This window comes from Neomonachus schauinslandi, chromosome 10, assembly GCF_002201575.2.
Source record: "Neomonachus schauinslandi chromosome 10, ASM220157v2, whole genome shotgun sequence".
NCBI lineage: Eukaryota > Metazoa > Chordata > Mammalia > Carnivora > Phocidae > Neomonachus > Neomonachus schauinslandi.
The window spans coordinates 133,516,465-133,538,176 of record NC_058412.1 but is presented as its reverse complement, the minus strand read 5'-3'; the positions used below and the strand labels follow the sequence as shown (position 1 = coordinate 133,538,176).

Genomic DNA, 21,712 nt, shown 5'->3' with positions numbered 1-21,712 from the left:
GTCAGGCATTTTTAAAAGAGATTTTATAAAATGAGAAAAAAGTTGTTGTTTATACTGACCCACACATATACCATTCCTGAGCCTCTTCTTTTATTTGAGTAGCTTCAGATTTCCATCTGTTTCTCCTGTTTGAGGGACTTCCTTTTCTCCTGTTTGAGGAACTTCCTTTCACATTTTTCATAGAACATGTGTGTTGGCAGTGAATTCTTTCCACTTCTGTTTGTTTGAAAAAGTCTGTATTTCCCCTTACAATTTGAGAAAGATTTCTTGAAGTAAAAAATTCTGATTAGTGTTTTTTCTTTCAGCACTCTGAAGATATCATCTTCTCCTTCCTTAATGATTTTTGACATGAAGTCTATTATTAATCTCTTTTTAAAATGTAATGTGTATTTTTTTTCTGACTGCTTTTTAAGATTTTTTTTTCTTGATCACTGATTTTTAGCAATAGATTATGTTGTACCTCAATGTGATATTTCATTATGTATATCCTGCTTGGGGTTTGTTGAGTTTCTTGAATCTGTAGGCTTATAGTTTATGTCAAATTTAAAAATTTCAGCTATTCTTCTAAAATTTTTAATGTTTTCTCCAACTCTCTTTTTCTTCCCTCTTCTTTTCTTCTGGGATTCCAGTTCTATATATGTTATAGTGCTTGATAATGTCTCCAAATAACTGATGGTCTGTTCTCTTCTTTTTAATTTTATTAATTTTTTAATTTTTTTTAATTTTATTTTTTTCTCTTTGTGCTTCATTTTGGATAGTTTCTATTGCTGTACCTTCAAGTTCTCTGATTTTTTCCAGTTCTCTAATCTGTTCATTTCTTTTAGTTTATGTTTTGATTCAGTTATTGTGTTTTTCATCTCTTGAATTTACATTTGGGTCTCTTATATTTCCATTTCTCTCATCAGCATCTCCATGTATATCTGGAATATATGGAGCATTTTTTTTAAAGATTTATTTATTTTTTAGAGAGAGTGCACGCACACGTGTGTGTGTGCATGCTTGCACGCGTGTGGGTGGGGAGGGGCAGAGGGAGAGGGAGAGAGAGAATCTCAAGCAGACTCCATTCTGAGCATGGAGCCCAATGTGGGGCTCGATCTCACCACCCTGAGATCATGACCTGAGCCGAAACCAAGAGTCAGACGCTTAACCGACTGAGCCACTCAGGAGCCCCTTAATTGCTATTTAAAGATCATTTTCTGTTCTACCATCTCTGACATTTTGGGGGCTTTCTCAGTTTATTCATTTTTCCTGATTATGGTCATATTATTTGGCTTCTTTTCATGCGTGGTAATATTTGATTGGATGCTGGACATTAAGAATTTGGGGGTGTTAGTTGTTAGATTTCACAGTCCAAATTGTATAAATCCGCTAGTAGTTAACTTTTTTGGATTGGGCTGGATTCTGGTGAGGCTTGATGTAAGCTCCATCAGGCGGGTCTAGAGCAGGCTTTAGTCTAGATAATTTAGCCACTACTACAGCCATGCTATGTGTCACAGGGTGAGAAGAGACTGCTGCTCCATGCACGTGAGTGCCGGGAAGGACCTGCTGGCTCCTCTCTTGTGGTTCCTCCCCAGTCCTGGTCGTATTCTCTCATGTGTGTGCGGGTCAGTCCTCGGTGGAAGCTTCTGGGGGCCACTGTGCTGGCCTCTGCCACTCCCTCCTTTGCAAACTCTGACCTCTTTGGCCCCCTCACACTTCCTTCTCTGGAACTCTGGAAGATCTCTGGGCAGTCAGAGGTGGCCGTCTCAGGGCTCCTTGTTTGTGTCCCTTCTCTGAGGGCCCTTGTCTGTGCTGCCTGTGGTCTAGTGCCTGAAAACTGTTGTTTCCTGGATGGTTTCCTGGTCTTCTAGATGTGTAAAATATGAGAGTCTGTTACCATCTCGGCTGGAAACAGAAGCCTTTCACCTTCCTTCAGTTGCCTCTGAGACCATAACCCTTCCCTTTGGCTTTGGTGTTCTTCAGTTCCTTCAGCCTTCATCTTAGTAGACTTTTCTGCACATCTTGAAAGAACACTGGACTGGAATGCCGAGCATTTGGGTGCTAAGAATCCTAGTTCTGCTGCTGGCTTTGGGGGCGCATCTATTTAACGGTCCACAAAATGAGGGAATTTATCAAGGCATGTTCTAAGGCTCCTTCTTTATGGTTCTGTGTCAGAGCAGTCATTTGCTTTGATATTTGTTTTCATTCAAGTTTCTTTTGGTAGTGTCATTCCTCATTTTGCTACTTTTTATGGAGCACCTACTACTTGTCAGGTACTACACTGGGCCCTGGGGTTACAGTGCCTTCACGGAGCTCACAGAGCCACTGGGAGACAAGCGTGAAACAGTCACAAAACCTGGTGCCACTGCTTTTGTGGGGAGTGTTAGGACAGAAGAGCCCTCAGCTCTGGGAGAGGCTGTAACCGGAGAGTGGTCTTCTCCTGTGGATTCGGGGAGGGGTACCTAAGCTGGGGCAGGGGTGGGGCAGGGGGAAAGACGTGAGAGTGTCCCAGGCAGTGGGAAGGGCATGTAGAAAATCATCGAGATGAAGGATTTTGGTGCATTTGAAGAACTAGGGGAAGGTCACCGTGCCTGAAGCTCAGACGGGGAGGTGGGAGGGATTTCTTTGAAAATTAAAAGGTAGGTTTCCTCTGGCCGTACAGCATAGTGCAATGTTTAGAGTCCAGCTGTTTGAGTTCAGATTCTGACCTGCTCCTCTCTAGCCATGTGGCTTTTGGCAGCTTTCTTGGCTTCTCTCAGCTTCAGCTTTCTTCCCAGAAACACAGGGATAATGTGGTTGTTGTCAGAATTTAATGAACCACTGCTATAAACAAAGCTTTGAGCACAGTTCCTGGGAGTAACCAATGAACATTAGTTATTATCCAGTATTATGTGGTTTATGGCTTTTATTTCCATGAATGTAGTTAGTATAATGTTATGTAGTTAGCATAGTAGAATCATTAATATTCTCTAATAACAGTTACTCTTTTGTGGAACTAATTGGAAAGTTCTTTAGTTCTCTGACAGGTTTTTTGAAGAGTGCCTGCATATTTTTTGTTACTTCAAAACAGCAGTTCTTAACCCACGAAGTACACAGGTGGACCTCAGAGGATCTTTTGAAACCCTTGATTCTTTTTTCTTTTTTTTTAAGAGGGGGTGGAGGGGCAGAGGGAAAGGGAGAGTCTTAGGCAGGCTCCACGCCCAGCACACAGCCCAACGCAGGGCTTGATCTCACCACCCTGAGATCATGACCTGAGCCAAAGTCAAGAATTGGACGCTTAACTGACTGAGCCACCCAGATGCCCTGAAACTCCAGATTCTTCATGAAAAGTTTTGAGTATGCATATCCGTGGCCATAATCAGGTTCCAAAACTATCTGTGATCCCCAAAGTTTAGCAAACTCTGCTTTATTTTTTTTAAAGATTTTATTTATTTATTTGAGAGAGAGGAGAGACAGAGAGAGCAAGCATGAGTGGGATGGAGGGGCAGAAGGAGAGGGAGAGGGACAAGCAGACTCCCTGCTGAGCGGGGAGCCCAGCGTGGGGCTCGATCCCAGGACACTGAGATCATGACCTGAGCTGAAGGTAGATACTTACCCAACTTGAGCCACCCAGGCACCCTGCAAACTCTGCTTTAAACTTAATATTTTAAAGTCCACTGCAAGCTAGGGCCACACTGCTTTGTAAATATCTGTGGGATGGAGGCTGCGTGTTCCTCCTGGGTCCTGAAATGCACTGAAAATAGCTCATACAAAGTGATTGTGGTTGGTGGGACTTGGCTGTGACTCAGTGGGGACCCTTTCCTCCCTGGCAAGGATCCTGCAAGAAATTATGTATTTGATTGCTCACACATATATTTTCTACAAATGTATACTTCTTTATTAAAATTCTCTGGGTAACTGTTATACAGTGTAAATTTTTAATAAGGTCTAATTACTAGCGTAGAAGAATTTGTGGAGAAAAAATGTGGTTAGTGTTTCAAAGTAAATACCTAGGCACAAACGTGTCATTACTTATTTTCAACTCTTATCAATTACTGCCTGAATTAACTGCTTTTTCTCTCTGCCAGGTAGGAATCCTCTGCTTTTTTGCATGAATAGTGTTTCTTGCCCAGTTATTTCAGTGTAAATGATAATAGGGAAACATTTATGCCTCTGAAGCGTGGGTGGGTAAAGGGTGGTGGCCATGGTCAAGGTTGGCCAGATTATGAGGGGCTAGATCCTGCAGGTCTTGACATGCCCAGACTCCCTTGTTTCAACATCCTGATGGAGCATTTTATATCATCCCTGATAAAAGAACATGGAAGTGTAGACAGGTTAAATCACTTACTGTGGTCACACAGCTAGTAAGTTGTGGTTGGGGGATTCATCTTATTCCAGCGATGTTTGGCTCCCGTGCCCATGAGCTCAGCCACGCCACTCCACTACATTGGAGGGAGGGTCTGCCTGCCCTCAGTTGGGGGTGTGGGGAAGAGCAGGCTTCAGGGGGAAGAGTCAGTATGACCACAGGCTCATTTTTGGCCAGAATGAGGGGTTGGAGGAAGCTGTTGGACATCCATGTTGGAGGAGTCTGGTTGGGTGTTGTCATATGGTTTGATGGGAATCAATGTCACGTGGTGCATGAAGCTGTATGACAAGCATGTTTAGGACAAGACAAAATATGGGGCAGACTTCCTAGCATATTCTTGCTTATGAAATCCAACTCCTCTGTTTTTCTTTTGACCATTTTACACCTGCTTGCATAGCCCTCCATGGATGTTTCTCGTAGGGGTCAGCTGGCCACTTTGTTCACTTGCTTCTGACTTCCCCAGCAGAGGAGAGGTTCTATCCATGTTGATTAGAGGTGACTCGCATCAGATTGATGGCACTGACAGAAGGACACTTAGCTTTTCTTTATGATCTGGTCTTGTCACCCTTCTCTTGGATTCTAAATCTACCCACTTCATTTTAGATGAGTTGCCAAGTTTGGAGACCCAGAGGCTCCCACTGGAAAGGGCCACGAGGGTAGAAAAGTGTGCTGCGAGGGCACGCCTTTGCTCAAGTGTGACCTGATGGATGTGGTTTTGTCCCCTCTTCCCCTTTAGATGGATTTGAAGACTACGGCCCAGATCGTGACAGCATGAGGGTAACGGCCTTTCTGGACATCCCAGGCCAGGATAATCTGCCTCCCCTCACTCGCCTGGAAAAGTATGCTTTCAGTGAGAACATCTTCAACCGGTGAGCTCCCCAGCCCTTCCCACGCTTACAGCCCTCCACTGGGTCTGGTTTAAGCCCGACAGTGGTCACCACTTCTCTGTGACAGCTTTGAGGACTCTCATAGAGGAAGTGGAATGCAGGCTGTTCCAGGTGGCTGGGATTCTGTCTGAATGGCACCCTTGGATTAGGTTTTCCCATTACTCTTGTTACTGTTTTACTGATCACCTGGTGAGCCAGGAATAAAATGCTGATGAAAGTTAATGGGGTTTAAATAATTAGGATTGCTAACTGGGTTTCTTTCACACGTGCTGTCCTCAGAAAAGGAAAATGCGTGGCATAATTGACAAGCCTCAGTTGGAGCACTGCTTGCTCATTTTGTTTCTCGACTGCCCTGAGCTCCGGGGACTTCCGTGCACTTGTCCTGCTGTGTTGTGTTGTCACTCCTCATGGTGCTGGCAGGATTATACTCCAGCCTCAGACCATGCCTCTTCAACGGATGACCTTGACCCTTACTGCATGAAGAAAGCAGAAACTCCGACATTTCTTTCCATTGACAGCCTGCCCCAACCTGAATCTGAGGGCATTCTTCCCTCCTGTCTCAGAGGGGAAGGTATCTCTCTTCTGGTCTCCCTTCCTCTATCAGATATGCCTTCTGTCTTCTGCCTCTTCCTTCTTGCCTGTGACACACTCCCTTTCCTTCCACGCACGAGCCCAGGCATGTTTCTTGTTCTGAGCAGTCCTCTGGACTCCCCCACCTGCAGCCTTCCCTCGCATCTTTCCTTAAGTACACTGTTCTGTGAAGACTGGATGATACTCGCTGAGTCTCTATTAAATATCTATTTAATATCTATATCTATTAAATTGTAGAAGGCTCACAGCCATTGCTGCTGAGTGAGTTCAATTATTATCCCAATTTTACAGATAGGGAAATGATGATACTCTGAATGATGTCTTTTGATGAGCAGTTCTTAATTTAAATGTAGTTCACGGTTTCTCAACTTTTTCTTTTATGCTTAGTGCTTTCTTTTCATGTATAAGGAACGTTCTCCTCCCCTAAGGCCATGAAGATATTTTCCTTATGGCACCTGGGGGGCTAAGTCGGTCAAGTGTCTGACTCTTGATCTCAGCTCAGGTCTTGATCTCAGGGTCCTGAGTTCAAACCCCACATTGGGCTCCTTGCTGGGCATGGAGCCTACTTAAAAAAAAAAGATATTTCCTTATATTGTCTTCTTGATGTTTTATTGTTTTACCTTTCACGTGTGGATCTACAGTCCACCTGGAATTACTTTCTTTGTGTATGATGTGAGGTAGGAGTCAAGTTTCATTTCTTTCCATGTGGTATGCACTTGACCTGGTGCCATTTATTGAAAATACTACCTTTTATCTATGCTCTGCTTTGCCACCTTTGTCTTCAATCAGGTGTCCATATCTGAACATCCTGGTCTGCTTTCTTGGTCTGTCATCTCTCGTTGTGCCCAGACCACTCTGTCTTCATTACTGCAACGTTATCATCAAAATCTTGGTATTGGGTAGAGTAAGTCCTCCCACTTTGTTCTTCTTCAAGATTGTCTTGGCTCTTCTTGACTCTGCATTTCCAAATGCGTTTTAGCACCAGTTCATCAATTTCTAGAAAAAAAAAGTCGCTGGGATTTTCATTGGAATTGCATTGCATTTGTAAATCAATTTGTAAAGTATTTGCACCTTTACAATATTTAGTTTTCTAGTCCTTCCATTTTTTAAAGATTTTCTTCAATTTCTTTGTGTCTGTGTGTGTGTGCGTTTTCTGTTGTAGAGATCTTCTGTACCTTTTTCGATTTAGCTCTAGGTATTTGATCTTCCACATGAATGTAAATGGTATCATTTCTTAAAATTTAAATTCTAATTTAAATCTAATTGATTTTCTTACTTTGATTTTGTCTCCATTGATTATGCTAAGTTCACTTAATAATTTTAATAACTTCCCCAGGGGTTCTTTGGGGTTTCTGCATACTGCACGATGTCGTGTGTGCAATTCGGTAGTTTGATTTTTTCTTTTCCTATCTTGTTTTATATTTTTAGTAGCTACATCTTATCAGCTTAGGATAATTTATATTTCTAACTTGTTAAGAGATTATTTTTATGCTTTTTTAATTAAAAAAAGTTTTTAATTTTTAATTTTAATTTTTAATTTTTTTTAAAGATTTTATTTATTTGACAGAGAGAGACACAGCAAGAGAGGGAACACAAGCAGGGGGAGTGGGAGAGGAAGAAGCAGGCTTCCCGTGGAGCAGGGAGCCCCATGCGGGGCTTGATCCCAGGACTCTGGGATCGTGACCTGAGCCAAAGGCAGATGCTTAACGACTGAGCCACCCAGGCGCCCCATAAAAAGTTTTTAATTTTTTAAAAGATTTCATTTATTCGTTTGAGAGAGAGAGAGAGAGTGCACAAGTAGGGGGAAGGGCAGAGGGACAAGCAGCCAGATGTGGCTCCATCCCAGGATCCTGAGATCATGACCTGAGCTGAAGTCAGATGCTTAACCAGCTGAGCCACCCAGGTGCCCCCCCCTTAATTTAAAAAAAGTAAAAAAAAAATTTTTAAGGAATCTCTATGCCCAATGTGGGGCCCAAACTCACACCCCAAGATCCAAAGTCTCATGTTCTACCAACTGAGCCAGCCAGGGGCCCCTGTTTTTAAACTTTTAAAAATAACTTCACACTTAAAGAAGTTTCAAGAATAGTAGAAAGAGGGGCGCCTGGGTGGCTCAGTTGTTAAGCGTCTGCCTTCGGCTCAGGTCATGATCCCAGGGTCCTGGGATCAAGCCCAGGGATCGAGCCCCTCATCGGGCTCCCTGCTCCGCAGGAAGCCTCCTTCTCCCTCTCCCACTCCCCCTGCTTGTGTTCCCTCTCGCTGTGTCTCTCTCTGTCAAATAAATAAATAAAATCTTAAAAAAAAAAAGAATAGTAGAAAGAATTCTTATTTTTTACTCAGATTCATCAAATTGTCAACAATTTGCAATGTTCGAGTTAACATTCCCTCTCTATTTTCGCATTTTTTTCTGAGCCATTTGAGAGTAAGTGTAGCCATCACGTTGCTTTCTCTATGGTGACTGCCGTGTGCATTTGTCTAACAAGGACATTTGCTGTTCACTTATAGATTCACAGTATAGTGATCAGAGTCAGGAAATTTAACTTTGATAGAATACTGTTATATCTAGATTTTTCAAAAAGATTTTATTTATTTATTCCATTTGAGAGAAAGAGCAAGAGAGCATGTGAGCAGGGGAAGGGGCAGAGGGAGAGGGAGAGAATCCCAAGTAGACCCTGCACTGAGCTTGGATACCGACGCAGGGCTCGATCCCAGGACCCTGAGATCATGACCTGAGCTGAAACCAAGAGTCAGATGCTTAACCAACTGAAACATCCAGGTACGCTCTAATATCTAGGTTTTAATCAAATTGTCCAGTGATCCTCAGAGAGTCCTTCGGGTTTTTATCTGTTTGGTTGGTTTTTAGGTCCAGAATCCAACCCAGCATCATGGACTGCATTTGATCGTCATGTTTCTTTAGGCTCATTTAATTTCTAAAGTTACTTAGCCTTTCTTTGCCTGTCATGATACTATTGACAGTTTTGAAGAGTACAGGTGATTTATTATATAGAATAAACTCACTAAGAGTTTTTAAAATTCCTCCATGAGGTCTGAATTTTATATAACGCTTCTTTTACATCTCTATATTAGATGCCTTTTCTCCTTTAATCTCTCTTTTTTTCAACTTTCTTTAAAACTTCTTTTATTGTAAAATATACCCCATACAGATAATTGGATGTAAAGCATAAGGAGTTCTTTTTTTTAATTAATTAATTAATTTTTTGCGTAAGGAGTTTTTATGAAGCACATGCCCACGTGGCCGTTACTGAGGTCATCCTGGAGTGTGCCGTCCCCACCCTCCTGACCACCACTCCCTCCCTGCCATGCGGTGACCGTCTTTGGATGGTTATGTTCATCACATCCTTAATCTTGTTTCTGGCCTTAGCACCTAAGTGTCTACTTCCAAAGAGAATAAGTTCGTTTTGTTGTTTCTGAACTTGAAATACAAGAAATCATATAGGATATGTTACTTTGTGGTTTTGCATGTAGTTTTGAGTTTGTTCATTTTGTAACAGTGTTCTGTTGTTTGAGTATACTGACTTTTTTTTTTTAAGATTTTATTTATTTATTTGAAGAGAGAGACACAGCGAGAGAGGAAACACAAGCAGGGGGAGTGGCAGAGGGAGAAGCAGGCTTCCCGCAGAGCAGGGAGCCCGATGTGGGGCTCGATCCCAGGACCCTGAGATCATGACCTGAGCCGAAGGCAGACGCCTAACGACTGAGCCACACAGGCGCCCCTGAGTATACTGACATTTTTTTTTTTTTTTTAAGATTTTATTTATTTATTTGACAGAGAGATAGCAAGAGCAGGAACACAAGCAGGGGGAGTGGGAGAGGGAGAAGCGGGCCTCCCGCCGAGCAGGGAGCCCGATGTGGGACTCGATCCCAGGACCCGGGGATCATGACCTGAGCCGAAGGCAGAGCTTAACGACTGAGCCACCCAGGCACCCGAGTATACTGACATTTTATCTGTTGTTGGAGTAGCTCAAGTTTTCTCAGTCTTATGAAAAATTTTACTACGAACAATCTAGTATACGTATCTGGGTGCACGTCAGTACACATCTCTGCAGGGCATATAACCAGGTGATAATTCCTGTGTGAAGATACACGCTTGTCTTCTACTTTAGGAGATGGTGCCAGCTTCCAAAGTGATTGCATCAGTGTGCACTCCCACCTTTGCCCTACATTTTATCTGACAATTGGTATTGTCAGATTTGAAGAGACTAGCCAATCTGGTAGTGTGCTAGTGTATATAACGGTATCGGTTTGTGGTTTTAATTTACATCTTACTTTATGAGTTTGAACACCTTCTCATATGTTTGTTGGGCATCTGTATTTCTTTTTTGTGAAGTGCCCACTTAAATTTTTCTTTGGTAGGTAGGAGGAAGATGGATTGTCTTTTTATTGTTGACTTGTGGGAACTCTTTGTATATTCTTGATTTCAAACCTTGGTCAATTCTTTATGGCAAACATCTTCCCTCATCCTGTGGCTTGTGTTTCAGCTCTCTTTATAGTGTTCTTTTGGTGACCAGAAGCTGTTCATTTTGGTGTAAATTTATCAACATTTTCCTTTATCCTTAGTGCATTTTGGAGCTTCTTTAAAATGTCTTCCTCTACCCCAAGATCATAAATATACTGTTTTATATGGCTTTAAAAGCTTTATCTTTTTTTCTTTCACATTTAGGTCTACAATCCATCTGAAAGTAATTTTTGTTCATTGTATGAAAGGGGTCCAGCTTTATTTTCTCAATTGTCACAATACCACTTATCAAAACTATGTCTTTTCCCCATTGCTCTAGGGTGCCACCTCTGTTCTAATCCAGTCTATAATAGTCTTTGTCTGGACTATCTCTTCTTCCAGTAGTCTGTCTCCCCCTCAGCCAAGACCACACTGTCTTGATTACTATAGATTTATAGTAGTCTTGATACTTGAGTGAGCAAGATGTGCCCTTTGTTGTTCTTCTTTGACATGATTTATTATTCTTGGTCCTTTGCATTTTCATATAAATTTCAAAATCTGCTCATCAGATTCTAATAAAACAAGATAAAACACCTATTAGTATTTTTTAAAAGTCTTTTTTTTTTTAAAGGATTTTATTTATTTATTTGAGAGAGAGCACTAGAGAGAGAGAGCAAACAAGCAGGGGGAGCAGGAGAGAGAGAAGCAGGCTCCCTGCGAGCCTGACACAGGGCTCCATCCCAGGACTTGGGATCATGACCTGAGCTGAAGGCAGATGCTTAACCAACTGAGCTACCCAGGCACCCCCACCTATTAGGATTTTGCTTGGGTTTGCATTGGATGAATAGGTTGTTTTAGAGAATATTGCCCTCTTTACAATATTTAGACTTCCAATCCATAAACGTGGTATATCTCTCTAATTATGTAGGTTTTCTTTAATGTCTCAGTAAAATTTGGTCATTTTCTCTGTAGAAGTTTTGTGCCTTTTTGCTGGTGTATTTGAAAGGAAATCCAAAACATCATATTTTATCTAGTTAAAGACTTAAATCTAACTGCAATATCATTATCACACTCAACCCAATTAATAATAATGCCTTCCAGTCTACCAGTTTATGTTAAATTTTCCCTGACTGTCTCAAAAATGCCTTTTTATGGTTGATTTGTTTGAATCATGATCCAAATAAGGTCCACACATTTCATAGGTAGATGTGTCTCTTAAGTCTTTTTTTGTTTATAGTTTTTTTCCCTTTGATCTTAAATCTCTTTTAATCTCTAATTGATTATCCCTCTCATCTTCTCTCTACATCATCTATTTGTTTGAAGGGGTCATTAGTCTTGTAGAATTTTCCACATTCTAGATTTGGTGGTCATTATTCTCATGGCGTAATTTAACATAATCCTTTGTTCTTTGTATTTTCTGTAAACCGAAAATTACACTTGGAGACTTGATTAGTTTCTGCTTCAGTTTTTTTTTTTTTTTTAAACAATACTTCATGTGTTGTTTTGTATACTTCTCATTACAAAACATCAGGAAACAATGTCTGGGTGTCCCACTTTTGGAGATGTTCATATTGAGCAGTGGGCGCAGGTGTTGGATTCTTTCATTATAAAAGTCCCCACCAACCTTTCTTCCCATGACTTTAGTGGTCACAAATCATCATTGTTTAGATCTGTTATCTCATTATGTGTTGGAAAATGGCAATTTTCTTTTTATTGTCTGTGAAATCTGTAGTATGGCCCCATTTTCCATTCTGTTATTGGTTATTGGTGCCTTTTCTTTTGTTTCCCCCTGGATAATTCTCACCAGAGGATTATCAAGTATATTAGTTCTGTTGAAGAATCAAGTTTTGGTTTTGATATTCTCTATTGTGTATTTATTTTCTAGTGCAGTAATTTCTGCTCTTAATTTCTATTATTTTCTTTTTTGGGGCGAAATTAGTTGCTGTTCTTTTTCTTCTTGTGAGGTATGTTTAACTATTTTTTTGGCCTTTTTAAAATAACATCTGCATTTTAAATTGTAAGATTGCTGTTAAGTACTGGAAGTACCTCAGTGTTATATTAGGTGCATCCTCATGTTCTGGTATTAATATTTTTATTACCTTTCAGTATAAAGTATTTTCAATGTCTGTAATGATTTCTCCTTTGATCAATGAGTTATTTAGAAGTATGTTGTTTAATTTCCAAATATTGGAGAATTTTCCAGGTATCTTTCTGTTATTTTATTCTGAGTTTAAGTCTTCTGTGCTCAGAGAACATACTTTGTATTATTTCTCTTTTTAATTTTTTGGAATTGTTTTATGGTGGTGAATGTTCCAGGTACACTTGAAGGGAATGTGCATCCCAATGTTTTTGGGTAGAATATCTTATAAATGTCAGTTAGAACAAGTTGGCTGAGGATATTGTTCAGGTCTCCTGTTTTCTTACTTATTTTCTGTCTGCTTGCTCTGTCAGTTACTGAGAGAGGAATGTTAGAATCTGCAACTATAATTTTGGATTTTTCTATTTTTCAATTCTAACAGTTTATTTTGTATATCTTGAAGCTCTGATCTTGGGTGCATACACGTTTAGTATTGTTCTGTTTTCTTGAATGAGTTGATCTATCTGTCTCTGTATAATGTCGCTCTTTGTCCCTAGTGCTATCCCTTTCTCTGAAGCTTGCTGTCTGAATTTAATATATACACTCAGCTTTCTTTTCTTTTCTTTTTTTTTTTAAAGATTTTTATTTATTTATTTGACAGAGAGACAGCTAGAGAGGGAACACAAGCAGGGGGAGTGGCAGAGGGAGAAGCAGGCTCCCGGCTGAGCAGGGAGCCCGATGTGGGGCCCAATCCCAGGACCCTGGGATCATGACCTGAGCCGAAGGCAGACACTTAACAACTGAGCCACCCAGGCACCCCTACACTCAGCTTTCTTTTGATTACTGACTGTATAATATATTTCTGTGTATACTTTTATTTTTAACCTGCCCATGTCTTATATTTAAAGTGTGGTTATTATAGAAGGCATGTAGTTGGGTCTTGGTTTTTTACCCAGTTGCACAATCTCTGCCTTTTCATTTTAATGTTTACATCATGTACGTTTGAAGTGACTGTTGATACGGTTCGGTTTACATCTACCATCTTGCTATTTGTTTTCTATTGACTCAACTCTTGCTATTTTTATTTCATTGTTATTCATATTATTCATTATTTCATTATTTCAAATAAAAGAATCACTTTTTTTGTCCTATGGACTTTGTTTTTCTTTTTTAGGATTCCTGGGTATCTTCACTATGGCTTATTAGTTAGGTCCCCTTTAAAAAATTGTTATTGTGTTGTTCTAGGGATTATAATATACTTCTCTAACTTATTACAGCATATATTCAGATGAGATGAAAGATGCCGCTGTTCATACGGTACAGGGTACAGTGTGAGAACGTGCCCCGTGGACTGCTGTGGCCTCTTCCCCATCCTCTGTTCTGTTGTTTTTCTGCATTTTACTTCCACACACCGTTATACATCCCATGATACCTTGCTACTTTATTTCCTGAAGATATGCAACTATCTTTTAAAACGATTAAAATGACAAAAATATTTTTTATGTTTACCATCATTTATACCATTTTCGTGCTTTTTATTTCTTTTTGTAAAATGCCCATTTTCATCTGGCATCCTTTTGCTGCGAGGACTTCCTTTAACAATTCTTGATAGCACAAGACTGCTATCAGTGAATTTTCATAGCTTTTGTCTGAAACGGTCTTTATTTCACTTTCATTTTTTAAATTTAATTAATAAACTTTAATTTTGAGAGCGATTTTGGATTTCAAGAAAAACTGAGCAGAGAGTACAGAGCGTTCCTGTATTCCTTAACTGCCCAAGCATGCCCGACTCTTCCAAGAGACCTTCAGCATATTAATCACACTTATTTTATTTTATTATTTTTTTTATTTTATTTTTTTTAAAGATTTATTTATTTGAGAGAGAATGAGAGAGCACATGAGAGGGGGGAGGGTCAGAGGGAGAAGCAGACTCCCTGCTGAGCAGGGAGCCCGATCTGGGACTCGATCCAAGGACTCCAGGATCATGACCTGAGCTGAAGGCAGTCGCTTAACCAACTGAGGCACCCAGGCGCCCTAATCACACTTACTTTAAAACCCTTGTCTGATCGTTCCCGCATCTGGGTCTGATGTCCTCCCCCTCCTTGTCCCTATGCCTGCCTCCTGCTCATCCTCACCCTCCGCTCCCCCACGTTCTTCTCTTTCTTAAGGCTCTTGTCACTGTTCATCATCTTCAATTTTCTTGCCTATATTTGGGTCTAAACTGTGCCCTTCAGGGCAGGCTCTGGAACTTGCTCATCTCTTGCCCTGAGTCTGGGGCTACTTAATTGGGCTAAACTCATGATAATGACTGCACGAGTGGGTGAGGGAGAGAAGGGACAAAGACACAAGGGGTAGCTTCCATGGTAAGATTTCCAGGAAACATTGCCATGTAAAATTGAGCCATCCTCTTTATACTTGAAAAAATTCACAAAAATAACACATACTTGAAACATTTAGCAATTTCAGAAGTTAAAATAGTGAGAATTTCCCTTCTTCCCCCTCTACAGCCTAGGGTAATATGTGGTTCCAGACTTTTCCCTGAATGAGTGTATGTATATATGAGTACATGTATTGTACAAATATACATAAATATAATTTGTATTAAGAAATAGGTTCATACTGCATATAAAATTCTTCAACATGTTTTTTCATTTACATGAATTTTCAGGAGCATCTTTCTAAGTCAGTGCACATCTACAGGTACCTTTAAAAGTGCTTCTGGGGGCGCCTGGGTGGCTCAGTCATTAAGCGTCTGCCTTCGGCTCAGGTCATGATCCCAGGGTCCTGGGATCGAGCCCCGCATCGGGCTCCTTGCTCCGCGGGAAGCCTGCTTCTCCCTCTCCCACTCCCCCTGCTTGTGTTCCCTCTCTCGCTGTCTCTCTCTCTCTCTCTGTCAAATAATAAAATAAATAAAAATCTTAAAAAAAAAAAAGTAAAAGTGCTTCTGTACAGAACACTGTTATGCAGATATAATTTACTTAGGTCCCCTCTTGGGTAGACATTTTGATTGCAGTCTTTGCTTACATTGCAGTGCTGATGGCTGACATGCTGCTGGGCTTACCGTGGGCCAAAGACCACGCTATGAGCTTCCCGTGCATGATCTCATTTAACCTTTATAATGCTTTTCCCAATCATGCACAGTCGTTCTCTCTTCTTTCTTCTCACTAGCATAGCTGACACTGAGAAGTATTGAGGCTGATACTTCTGGACTCTGCTTATCCACTGTGACCTCTCCAGGTCATTCCATAAAGCAGCCAGGTTGTCCAGAGTGTTGGTGCCAAAATACCAATTTGTTTGAGTCTTTAGCTCTTTCCCATTCTGTGTTCACTGTGGTGGATTTGTCCCTCCCTGTTTCAGGGGCCCTCTCTTACCACTCTCCTCACTTTCCTTAAGAGGGCAGGTCCCTTGTGACCACTTGAGGCTGGATGCAGATCTCTCTATCCATTCTATGGCCCTACAAGCAGATTGGGGATCTTAGTTGCTTGATTTCCCAGGGGAAGCCGACCTGAATGTGGTCCAGTGAAATGTAATCAGGGACTTTATAGTGTCTGTTTTCGTCTTTCCTAAACCTCCTGGCTGCCACATCTCGACCTTTCATCCCAGGAGTGGTATAAGTCTCTCCGTGGACAGGCTTGAGTTGATGGATTTCTTCCTGTAGTGTGCTGGGCCAAAAGACTACCTCTTTGAATTCTACATTTCTAGTCTTTTCCTGCAAATCAGGGTGGGTTTTCGACTTCAGCTAATCCTGATGCATGGCCAGAAATGATGCGTCTTGTCCCTGGGTTGTCAGGGGCTCACAGGAGCAGGCAGAGGCAGTCAGGGGCTCCTTTCCATTCGTTCCAAGAAGGCTTTCAGAAGTGCCTGTCCCCCCTTGTGCCCCGAGGCCTCCAGGCCACCACTGTAAGCCACTGCTGATCCGCACTGATATTTCCCCTCATTAATGTCTGTTTAAAACAGCTTTACTGAGGCATATTTTTCATACAGTAAAATCCACCCATCTAAAGCATCCGGTGAGATGAGTTTGGGTAAATGTAAACAGTCATACGACCCTCAGCCACAGTCACATTTGAACATTACCGCCTTTCCCTTGTTTCCTTGTTCATCCCTTTGCCAGCAGTTCCTGGATCCCTCCTCACTGCGGACCAGGCAACCATCGATTTGTTTCTGGAGGCTGAGGTTTTGCCTTTTCTAGAACTTCATATAAATGGAATCATGTGGTATGTTGTCTTTTCTCTCTGGCTGCTTTTTCTTAGTAAAATACATTTGAAATTCATCCCTGTTGTTACCCCTAGGGTTCCTCTTTAGTGCTGAGTCATATTCCATTGTAGGGATAGTTGGTGTCTAGTGTCTATGTTCCCCAGTTGAGGAACATTGAGGTGTTTTCCATTTCGTGGCTATTGCGAATCATGCTAAGGTGAACATTTGGGTACACGTCTTTGTGTGGACATAGGTTTTCATTTCACTTGGGTAAATACCTAAGAGGGAATTACTGGGTTGAAAGATAAATATATATTTAGCTTCCTGAGAAACTGCCAATTGTTTTCTAAATTACGGTGCTATTTTGCATTCCTACCAACAATGTCTGTGGGTTCCTCTTGTCCCATATCTTTGCCAGCATAGGTATTATTATTATTTTAGTTATTTTTTCTTTTTTAAAATTTTATTTTAATTAGGCTCTGTGCCCAAAGTGGGGCTCGAACTCATGACCCTGAGATCGAGAGTCGGATGCTCTACCTACTGAGCCCTCCAGGCGCCCCATAATTTTAGTTCTTCTAGTGGGTGTAGTAGTACCTCTTCCTGACTTTTTATTTTTTTTTTTGGCTTTTGGTTTTGTTTTGTCTTTAAACTTTATTTTGAAATAGTTTTAGATTTATAGAAGAGTTGCAAAGCTAGTACAGAGCGTTCCCTTTGTACCTTTAATCTCCTAATGAGATGGTTCCCAACCAGGGCTGATTTTGCTCCCAGGGGACCTGTGGCAATGTCTAGAGGCATTTTTAGTTGTCCCATCATGGGGTGGGGGGGCATCCAGGGGGATTCTACTGACACCTAGTGGGTAGAGGCCATTCGAGATTGAGGTGGACATCAGGATGCCTCTTTTTTTTTTTTTTTTTTTAAGATTTTATTTATTTATTTGAGAGAGAGACAGAGATAGTGAGAGAGAGCAGGAGTTGGGAGGAGAGGGAGAGGTAGAAGAAGGCTCCCTGCCGAGCAGGGAACCCGATGCGGGACTTGATCCCAGAACCCCGGGATCATGACCCGAGCTGAAGGCAGACCCTTAACTAACTGAGCCACCCAGGCGCCCCCAGGATGCCTCTTTTTACCTTTTCCTTCTGCATTTTTTGGTCACTTAATTCCCTCCTACTATCATGGAGCCTCTGTTCTGAGTTTATCTAGGCCTGAAGAATCAATCAGAAATGGAGAAAAAGGGTTTTCTCTAGTCCCAAGTGAACAGTTTCAACCTCCAGTGACCACCAGGCTGGAGGATACAGGTCTGGTTCCTATAGGATGGTGACCAACATTGTACGGACCGTCTCTGGATGTTCCTCGATGGCCTCTCCTCCCTCTGGACAGAGGTCGCTGACTTTTCTTTGTTCCCTGGTTTTATTACCTGCTCTTAACACGATGCTCGTAATTAGCACAGTGGCCATCCGTGTTGCCCATGTAACTGTATGGATCATTTCTTGTCTCCACAGTCAGATTATTGCCAGAGGGCTGCTCGATGTCCTCCGGGACTTCAGTAACAATGAGGAGGACTTCTTAACAGTAATGGAAATCGTGGTCAGATTGGCAGAAGATGCAGGTTTGTACAAGGATTGTATACTTTTATTTTTTACTTGTGTATTTCCAAGAAATTGTGTATAGCCAATGATAGTGAATTAAAAAGAAAACCTGAGTGCTAATCAATACGTTTTAAGCAGTGTCTAAGCATGAATGGGTTTTGTCATGAAGAATGGATGTCTTATTTGGCATCAAATTATCCTTAGTTTTAGAAAATTAGAATGACTAATGGCCATGAATGCTATCTGCCGTGGCAGTTAAGGCCTTTGTAGTTCATGAGTTTTGCCAGCCTGTTGGTTGCTAAGAAATACCAAATCAAAAGAAGCCTTTTGGATTAGAACAAGCCCAGTCATTAGTTTCCCTCACCTATGATCTTTGTAGGCTACTCTTGATTTTTCTTTCTCTTTCTATCTCTCCATGATTGCTGTCCTGGGAAGGAAGCACACTGCTGTGCGGGAGACAGGAAGAGGTCCCTCGCATGCTCTCCTCCCCCATACACACAGGAGAGAGGAGTGAGAGGAGCAGGTGCTGGGGCTGCCGCAACTGATAGCTGTCCTGCAGCCCCCCCACCCTCACCCCCCCATTTGTGATGATTGGTGAACAGCTTCAGAAAGTTTCGGGAATCTTACACTTGCTTTAGATTTTGATCATTTTAACTGAAAATAGAAAAATAAGCCTTCCACATAGCTCCCGTATTCATTTAAAATATTCATATGAATATGACACAATGCTTTTAGAAGGCCCAAGTGGATGTTTTGAGTCCTTAAATGGATTTTCTTTGTGAATGAGTCACCATTTACAGTGCTGAAGCAATTATATATTTGTGTTAAATTTAATGTGGTATATTGGAGCTAGAGCCTCTCTTTTGTTTAATGCTTTGCCTTAGAAATAATTGGGATGCGTGGATTGTGGGGGAGTGCATTTATGAAAGAATTATTTATAATGTATACATTCTGGCTGGAATTTAAATAAGCACAACCCATAGGTCTGGCATATATGCCATTAGTTGTAATGGCTTTTGGACGCTGGCCCAGCATGCAGACTTCTTGCTCCCTCCTCGATTTATATATGGCTTGTTATAATAGAGTTGTCATTCTCTCTTCCTTTTATGTTTTTATATTGCCACAAAGCTTATTAGCTTTTTAAGCCTGTCTGTAGCATAAATAGTCTAAATGGGAAATGATTTTTAAACTGCATTTGTCTAATTTCCTTGATGAAGTATTTTAGTAAGAAAAGCTAGAAACTATCACTATATACTCTATAAGCTGCTTGGCTTATTCTTATATAATTCTTTTCTGATTTTTTATTGCTGCAGAGCCCACAGTGCGGACTGAGCTGATGGAACAGATTCCTCCTATTGCTGTTTTTTTGCAAGAAAACAGATCAAATTTTCCAGTGGTGCTCTCTGAATATCTCACACCGATTGTAGTGCGGTACCTCACGGATCCAAACAACCAGGTGTGAAAAACTGTGACCTGAAGATCTGTGCAGCAAATTCCCCTTAGTCTTATTTGAGCTGATATTCATAATTCCAAGAGCAGCTTCTCAGAGTTAAGCAATTCAAGAACAAAAGACCTGTTTGTGCCTGGTTCCTCAAGTAACGCAGGCAGATAGACAGCACTCACTCTTATTTATCATGAGATATTTCTTTTCTTTTCTTTTCTTTTTTTAACTTTTTCTTATGGAAAATTTCAAACACACAGCATCAGAGAGAATCTTAAAATGAGTGTCCATGTCCAAATGAATGCACCCAGCTTTGACCGTCATTAACATTTGACCAGTCTGTTTTCATTTATCTTGAGATAATCCAACCAGATAAAAGCATTTCCCAGATACCATGTCATTTTAACCGTAAATGCTTTAGTATTACTCTCTGAGAAATATAGACACTTTTTAAAAAAACATAATAGCAATTCCATTATCACATGGATAAAAATTATCAATAGATCCTTAATATCACGTAATCTCAAGTCGTTGTTGAAACTTTTCCAGTTTTCTCAGAAATCTGGTTTTTTTGGGGCAGTCTCTTTAAATCAGAATCCATATGAGGTCCACACATGGCATTTGGTGGATGTGCCTTTTAAATCTCTCTTAATTTATAATCGTTCATCCTCCCATTTACTCCCCTGCTCTGGGAAACTAGGTCATTAACCTCTAGGAGTCCCTGCATTGGGATCTGGCTGATCACATCCCCATAGTGTGGTTTGAAATGTTCCTCTATTCCCAGTACTTCCTCTGAACTGCTAGTTAAGTCTAGAGGCTTGGTCAGATTCAGAGTTTTATGCAGTATAGTGAGAATCCTTTTTAGCCGCCACTGTGTTTTCCTGCTGCATCAGATCAGGAAGCACTCAGGAAGTGTGAGCATTGGATTGTGTTTGGGTTGTGTCAGCCTTCTCTGTTCATTACAGAATTCTTTGCCAAGAGTATGTATTGATATTTCCAACATCACATTTAGGATTATAGGGCTTTTACTTATTTGATTTTATATTCATAACTTTTTTTTTCACAATATAAATCTTGCCTCTTAATGGCATTAATGTGTATGTGTGTGTGTGTGTGTCCAAAATAAAAATACCAGTATGATTGCTAACAGTATGATTTATTACTAACAGTATGGTAGGATAGCTGAATATAGTTTGAGATTTCTTTGCTGTTCTTTTTGTGTTGGGGCTGTCTCCCACTAGAGATGTACAGTCATACTAGCATAATATTAATGAGACTGTGTTTCAAAGTCACTTGTATGAACCCTTCTCTTTGTGCCTAAGCTGCCAACTTGATCCACACTTACGCTCATTTATTTTTTATTTTTAGGAATTGCTTTAGCTTTTACATTTTGATTTAATTTAGACTTAATAATTATTTAAAATGTTTTTACATAATTCCAAGTCAAACTGTAAAACAAAGTACATTCGGAAAAATCTGACTTCTGGGTCACCCGGGTGGCTCAGTTGGTTAAGGGTCCGACTCTTGGTTTCAGCTCAGGTCATGATCTCAGGATCGTGAGATTGAGCCCCGTGTCGGGCTCCATGCTCAGTGCAGAGTCTGCTCGAGATTCTCTCTCTCTCCCTCTCCCTCCCCTTCTGCCCCTCCTCCTCTCTAAAATAAATAAATACAATCTTTAAAAAAAAAAGAAAAGAAAAATCTGACTTCCATCCCTATCTCGCCCATCTGTTCCCTCCCTCCCCTGTAGATAGCCATTTTTTCCAGGTTTTGGTTTATTCTTACCTTTAAAAAATACACACAGATAACTCGAAGCACATATGCACATGTCCTTTTGCTCTGCACCCCCGTGTTACTTTCTCAGATGCAAGTGGCATACTGTGCATGGTGCTCTGTCCCTTGCTTTCCCCGCTGTCCAGGGTATTCTGCAGATCAATCCGTAGCAGGTGGGGCAAAGCTTCCTCATCCCTTTTTCCAGCAGCATGTACTCCGCTGGGGAGGTGTGGCATGGTTTATTGATAGACATTTGGGTTATTTCTACTGTTTTGTCACTTCAAAATTGTTGCAGCAAGTAGCCTTGCAGCCTTTCTATTTCTGAGTTATTATGGGAATGGATTTGCACAAAGGCTAAAGGTATTTATAATTTTTTTTTTTTAGAGAGA

The 21,712-nt window shown here is 40.9% G+C and overlaps 1 protein-coding gene across 1 annotated transcript in view; it reads left to right on the top strand.

Moving 5' to 3' along the window:
• Positions 1-21,712, top strand: part of LOC110569887 (serine/threonine-protein phosphatase 4 regulatory subunit 1-like) — an 80,857-nt gene that overhangs the window by 21,577 nt on the left and 37,568 nt on the right. The window contains exons 2-4 of the mRNA XM_044918712.1: positions 5,061-5,193; positions 18,026-18,132; positions 19,426-19,568. Of these exons, the coding sequence (XP_044774647.1) occupies positions 5,096-5,193; positions 18,026-18,132; positions 19,426-19,568 (348 nt within the window). The 5' untranslated portion in view covers positions 5,061-5,095. The remainder of the gene's footprint in view (positions 1-5,060; positions 5,194-18,025; positions 18,133-19,425; positions 19,569-21,712) is intronic.